At 30.4% G+C, this 6,726-nt stretch overlaps 1 protein-coding gene and 1 non-coding gene across 2 annotated transcripts; one reads left to right on the forward strand and one right to left on the reverse strand.

The window, feature by feature from the left end:
• The first annotated feature begins 320 nt into the window (after positions 1-320).
• Positions 321-404, forward strand: TRNAL-CAA (transfer RNA leucine (anticodon CAA)). Its single transcript has one exon. It is a non-coding gene; the product is annotated as a tRNA-Leu (tRNA).
• Positions 405-1,668: 1,264 nt separating this feature from the next.
• Positions 1,669-2,661, reverse strand: LOC108469377 (probable membrane-associated kinase regulator 6). The gene is made up of 2 exons (XM_017770268.2): positions 2,033-2,661; positions 1,669-1,925 (listed from the first exon to the last, which is right to left on the reverse strand). The coding sequence occupies exons 1-2, from the start codon at positions 2,652-2,654 to the stop codon at positions 1,918-1,920; spliced, it is 630 nt and encodes a 209-aa protein (XP_017625757.2). The 5' UTR covers positions 2,655-2,661; the 3' UTR covers positions 1,669-1,917.
• Between the last annotated feature and the right edge of the window lie 4,065 nt (positions 2,662-6,726).

Consider the following 6,726-nt stretch of genomic DNA (forward strand, 5'->3'; position numbering starts at 1 on the left):
AAACTATAAATTTATATTTTAGTAAATATCGATCATTTTTATAATTCAAATTCAATACATATTGAATTCAAAATTTAAAATTGAACATATTTTTAATTTATCAAACATTATTGAAACTTAAATAATTACAAAACAGTTAAAACTTATAAAAATTCAAATAAAAAAATTAAAATATATAAAACCAAAAAGGAGTATTTTGGGTGATTTTCTCAACCAGGACAATGCATATAAATAATTCAAGATTGATACATCTTGTTTAATATTACAAGCTTTCGAGACAGATTTTATATAAAATAAAAATTAAAAAGCAGAACAGCAATGTCAGGATGGCCGAGTGGTCTAAGGCGCCAGACTCAAGTTCTGGTCCTCGTGAGAGGGCGTGGGTTCAAATCCCACTTCTGACACTTTCCTAATGTTTTTTTCTTTTTGGGTCAGTTTTTTTTAACTTCTCTCTCAGCTAAGCCTGGGCTAGTTTTATTATTTTGTAGACTGGGCCAGCTCTCCAAGAATCATACTATATGAATCAAAGACAGACTATGGCAATGGCAAGAAGTGGTAAGCATTTGCCACACATTCATTACCAAAAAGAACGACATATGGCCGACATTTCCAACATGCAATGTTTTTGGTCCCCTCTCTAACGCAAGATTCCCATCCCTAACTAGCTTACTCACTTGTCCGGAATGTTCTTTTTTTCAACCAAAACCATGATGTTGCTTTTGACTAATGAAAATCTTTGTCAAAACTACTGTTGAAATTTATTGTAATACTAAACGAGCCTAGTAAATTTCTTGACATTGCATTTAATGGTGGAGAATCTGTGCCTGAAAACCAGCAAGTGAAGACATATCTTGATGATAGGCTAAGGTTTGTATAGGAGATCACTAGAGAAAATAAAAACTGGTTCTATTTGGACACGGTCACAATTGTATTATAGTGCTTCTTTGAAGGTATTAAAGAAGCTCTCTAAGAAGAAGACAACAAAAGTTTGCAGAAAGTTGATTGCATTGACTATGGAATTTAATTTGTCCTAACATATATAGCTTCTCCATGTGCCCCTTCCCTGTCTTGTCTACCTTGTTTCATGCAAGAAACACTGGAAAGATCCTCTCTCTCTGTCTCTATATCAACAGTTGCGTGTGGATATCGGCAACACATCCTTTCGAACGTTCACACCAAGGCAAAAGGGTTCGCAAAGCGAGTTACTGAATTAGTGTTGGATTTCAGATTAACTTATTGTGTAAAAATGATTGATTTTTGTCAAGAATTGTGAACTACTGCTGGTAAAGATAACCATTGGAATTAATATTGAAAACTTTTAGCTCCCCATCAATGCTATATCAAGTGTAACATATGGTGGGACAACTGAATTGTCCTTCCTCCATGTCCCATATATTGAAAAAAATATTGGAAGAAAAGGCACAAACAAGCATGTTTTTTGTTTAACTTTGGAACCTCTCAAAATGGTGAAATTTTTACCATCATCATCCAAAGATGTTCTCATTTCTTGTAAGAGAACAATGGCAGCATATAATTTTCAATGTTCAAATCCCAAACTTCCATGTAAATCTAATCAATACCGTACCATTTTAGTTTCATAAGCACGAATCAAAATGAGGGAAAGAATCTGTGATTCCATCCATGGATTGGTGTAACCTTATAAAACAGTTTATAGATATAATATGAAAGTTCATTTACATTACTAACAAGAAGCTGGAAAAAATCCATATCACATTAGTTTAATTCTTATTAGTTTAAAAGAAAAGAACCTTGCTGTCGTTCATAAACATCTAAGAAAGAAGAAGACACATAGATGAGACAAAATAAAAAGTTGACACTTGATCAGCTTCCACCCATCATGCAGCTCTTTCTTTATTCTGCTATCATCTTTTTTCTCATATTGAGAGCATGAATGAATCATTTTTCTGAAATGAAACAAGGCAAAAAAACAACATAAGAATCTGTGATGTTTTTAGTAAGTTTAGGGTTTAGAAATTATGTTTTAGTTATTAACAAAAAACTTGGAAAATACCTATTGATCTTTTGCAATGAAGAACAGCCTCATAAATAGAGTTTTCAAGATGGCATGAAGCACCCATTGAAGCACAAGGTGTAAACTGCTGTGGAGATGCCTGTGGTGAACCGTTCCAGCTCTTAGCTCTCCCCATCATCCTCCTCTCAATGTCATCAACCCTGGTACTTTTTCTCGAGCACCCTAGCTTATGGCACAAAGGTCTGAGATGTTCAAAAAGGCTTCTCAGGACTTTCTTTGTTGATTTCCTATACTTTCTAACAAAGCAGCAACCACTCCTCCCCTTTGGATTCTCAGTTCTTGAAGTAAAAGGTGGGGTTTGTATGGAAATGGAATCTAAGGTATTACAAGAATCTCTCTTTGATGGATCAATATAAATAGGTCTAATGAAGCCATTGGTGAAAAGCTCATCAGCATGAATAATAACAGGTTCGGGAGTTTGAGCAGTAGCATCAAAATTGAAGTTCTGGTCTGTTAGAAATCTATTTGACGACTCTCCATAATAGTACCCAAAAGATTCTCTGGGGGACTCAACCAGGCCATCTAAGGAGGTTTTATGGTCAGATAACCAACTAGAAGAAAAACTCTCAATGGCTAAGGGTTGTGAGCTTTCCATTATCATCAACCATTAATGTGTTTTGAATGGATTTAAAGAACTTATATAATGGGTAGCTTAGAAATGACCAGAAAACCATGGTGACCGCGACGGCATACATTGTCTATTCTGTCAAAGTCAAGCAGGAGACAAATGGGCCAAAGTAATAGACTGTAGCTTTTGTGTTCTTATCTGTTTTTCTTATATATATAGCTAATCCGTTATTACAAGAATGATCTGTTTGTCAAAAATGGTTCCCTGTAAGTTACCCATTAATATCATTGAATTCATGCCTGTGATGAGAAAAATGCCCAACTTTTGAAATGGTGTCTTGGAAGATCCCTCCAAGCTTTTTATGCTCTTCCAGATTGATTTTACCATATGTATTGTTGATAGGATTTGAAACTATATAAAAAATGGCTAACTGTTTGACTGACAACCATGAAACTGAAGTGGTCGTTATACGCAGCAGGTAAATTGAAAGAGTCGGTCACAAGCGGCATTAGAAAAACATTGCTGCATATGTGTCTGATACTGATGCTTTGTGTTTTGAGTGCACAAAACCATGTCCTCTCTCATGCAAATGGAGCGCATGGGAACTAACAATGAATAACAAACACACACGTGTACGTAAACAATTTTCATCAACAACATATATACCTGGCCCTTTTGTAAAGACTAAACACAGTTATTAGCAGTAAAAGTAACATGCACGAGACAATTCCTTCCTTTCATTTCTACAGCAAAATATTAGTCTCTAACATAGGTACATGTGAAACATATATGTAATTGATTAATTATTTTATCACATACACCAATTAAAAATTAAAAAACTAGATAAAATAAAAAAGGCTTGATTTACTTTTTGATCTCATGTATATAAATTAATTGGTTCATATTTTAAGTCAAGGGAACAAAATCTAATATAACTTTTCGTTAAAGTTCTCTATAATATTTTTACTAAGAGTGGATGTAAATAAGAAATATTTGTGCTCAATTTGAAATAGGTAAATCTAGTTAGATTAATAATTTAGGCAGGGTTTGGATGTGTGGCGGGGTGTGGTGTAGTGCAGTACGTTTAGCCTACTTTCTTTTTTTTTTTCACGTTATAATATCTAATCTCACTACCACCATTATTTTTATACTAACTACAGATAAACGCATGCCCGTCTAAACCCATCATTAATGAATTCAATTCAAGTATATTTTATGTTAATTTGAGCAGTTTGCATGACCGAGTTAAAAATTAGAGTATAGGAATCAAGTTTAATAAAGTGAATTTGAAGAATTTGATTTGACTTCATACAACTTGATTGCGTGATGAGAAAATGAGGAGGGACCATTTTCCAAATAAAAAACAGGAATGAAATTTTCATACATTATATTACAAATGGGATTTTAAGCAACCAAAAGAAAACAAGAGAAACAAACAAAAGGTTAGAGTATAATTCCATGAGGTCTTATTCTTTGCTCATTAACCCTTGAATTGTATATATTTCTTATACTCTAGGTTTTTCAATTTTTTAAATTTCAGTCCTAACCTAAATGGTAATAATTAAATTTGTGAGGTCAAATTCTATTATTAGTCTTATACAGTGCATAAATTATAAATTTAGTCTCTATTCTCCAATTTGACCATTTTAGTTCTTACCATTTTTAAATTTTTAAATTTCAATTTAGACCTAAATGGTAGCCTTTAAGTCTATATTAACTAAATTGACGTAATTTTTTTGTAAATATTATATGAAAATAGTAAGGTAACATAACATTGCACGTTAAAGTATAAAAATTAAATTGACAACTTACACACAATACATGAACTAATAACAAAATTTAACATTTTTTTAATATGAAAATAACAACGATATAACATTACGCGTTAAAATATAAAAACTAATTAACATATGAAAACTAAATTGACAACTTACGGTACATGAAGTAATAGCAAAATTTGACATTCTTTTTAATATCTATAGCAAAATTTGAAAATTCAAATAAATTAAAGGAATATATTTAAAATGTTATATGTGTGAAAGCTAAATAATTTTCTAAGAAAAAAATGGCTTAAAAGATATGATAAACAAAATTGAATTATGAAAAAGAAGTAGCATGTGGGGGAGGTGGCATTAATATTGCTATTTGACAGAAAAATGAAGCAGCAAAGGGTATTTGGGGAGGTACAAGATGAAGGCAGTACAGCTTAAATGGAGGATCTTTACCAAAAGGCTATGCAATGGGAAAGTAATATTAAACAAAAAAAAGAAAAAAAAGAAAAAAGGCAAAAGGACAGGGGGTCCTAACTGGTCGGTCTATTAATGGATGCCAAAACTTTTCCCATCCTTAAAGTCAGTAATAATGACAAATGTTTATAACACACCCATTCCATGCAAAATATATCTCGACTTTGTTTAAGTATCGATTTAAATATTGATTTTATTATTGCTGTTAAAATAAATATTAATTTTGATATTAATATTAAAAAAATACACCTGTCCCTCCCCCTCTAGAGTTGAGAATAAATTCGAATGCATTTAAAATGTGTGGACAAAAATATTTGAAAGGATAAATAAGTTTAGACAAGAATAGATTTGTTTAAAATATGATTCAAGTTTGAGTTTTATATTTGAAGTAAGAGTTTGATCCTTTTTTTAGTTGTGTAAGTTATTATATTGTTATATATATACATATATTGTCGAAACTATTTTTGAGTTTGAAAAACAGGGATCGACTTTAAAATAAGGTATGGAATCGCCATCGATCTTTTTCGAGGTATGATCGGATCACCTTGATCATTTTAATAAAATATTTTGATTTATTAAAACAATGATTTTGGGTCTATGAAAATCGAGAAAAAAGGTTCGAGAGTCGGTTACGCACGAGGAAGGGCTAGCACCCTCGTAACGCCCAAAATTGGTACCAATTGACTAATTAATGTCCTAATGTTGAAAATTTGGAAAAACATTAAAATACGATCCTTTAAAAATGTGTGAACAACTCGAGTTGGATTTTAAGATCCACTCATTCCAAAGGAATAAAATACCACGTCCATCACGTTAGGACACGATATTTTAAGCCTCCAAAACTGAGCTCACTTTATGATTTCCAAAACACACAACGAAATCTTAAAAGGGTACTCCATTATTTGGCCAAACGGAAAATCGAAACTCAACACGTTAAGGCACGATTTCTCGAATTTTCAAACATGAAACATTGCCTTATTTTGAGAGGTTTTTTAAATGAGAGCGGTTATAAAAGCGACGGAGCACATTTATTCGGTTTATTTGAAAAAAAAAATGAAATGAACAATTTAAGGTGAATAAGTAAATAAACTCGATCATAAATCAATACACGAAAATGCAAAAGCAAAGTAATGAATATGAAACATGTACATGACTAATATACTACACCATTTATCAACAATTATACAAAGATGCAAAATATGTAAATTAAAACACACAAAAACAATAAATAAAAAAACCAACAAACAATACATGCAAAACTTTGAAATTTATTATAAAATAAATAAAAATAATTAATGTATAAAATATAAAGTTTATCACATAAATAAATTTTAAAATAAATGTTATAAGCTGAAATTTAAAATTAATGCTATACAAAAAATTTAAAGCTAAAACAAATATAAATATAATGTCAATTATGTAAAAAAAATGTATGCCCATGCAAAATTTGAAAATAAGATGTGTATGAAGTGAAATACCTAACTAAAATAATATACATAAAATAATAATGGATGAGAGTGTTAAAACACACATATATATATATATATATATATATATATATATATATATAAAATAGGATCTTTAAGAGAAATAAATTATATATAACTAAGTTTAAAAGAAAATATAAATACTGAAACAATCATAAAATTGAGAATGTACATAGGTTGAACTAATTTTAATATAACTATATGTAAATAATAATATATAAGGATAATTAAATTAAATATTATACATAACTTTAGAACAATATGATATAAAAGAATGTCTTAAAATAACTATATAATTAAACAAATAAGGAAAAAAACAAATGTAAGTAAAATACCAAATTGAAATGAGGTAAAAATGATCAAAGTAATTCA

The sequence above is a fragment of the Gossypium arboreum genome, chromosome 8 (assembly GCF_025698485.1).
Source record: "Gossypium arboreum isolate Shixiya-1 chromosome 8, ASM2569848v2, whole genome shotgun sequence".
Taxonomy (NCBI): Eukaryota; Viridiplantae; Streptophyta; class Magnoliopsida; order Malvales; family Malvaceae; genus Gossypium; species Gossypium arboreum.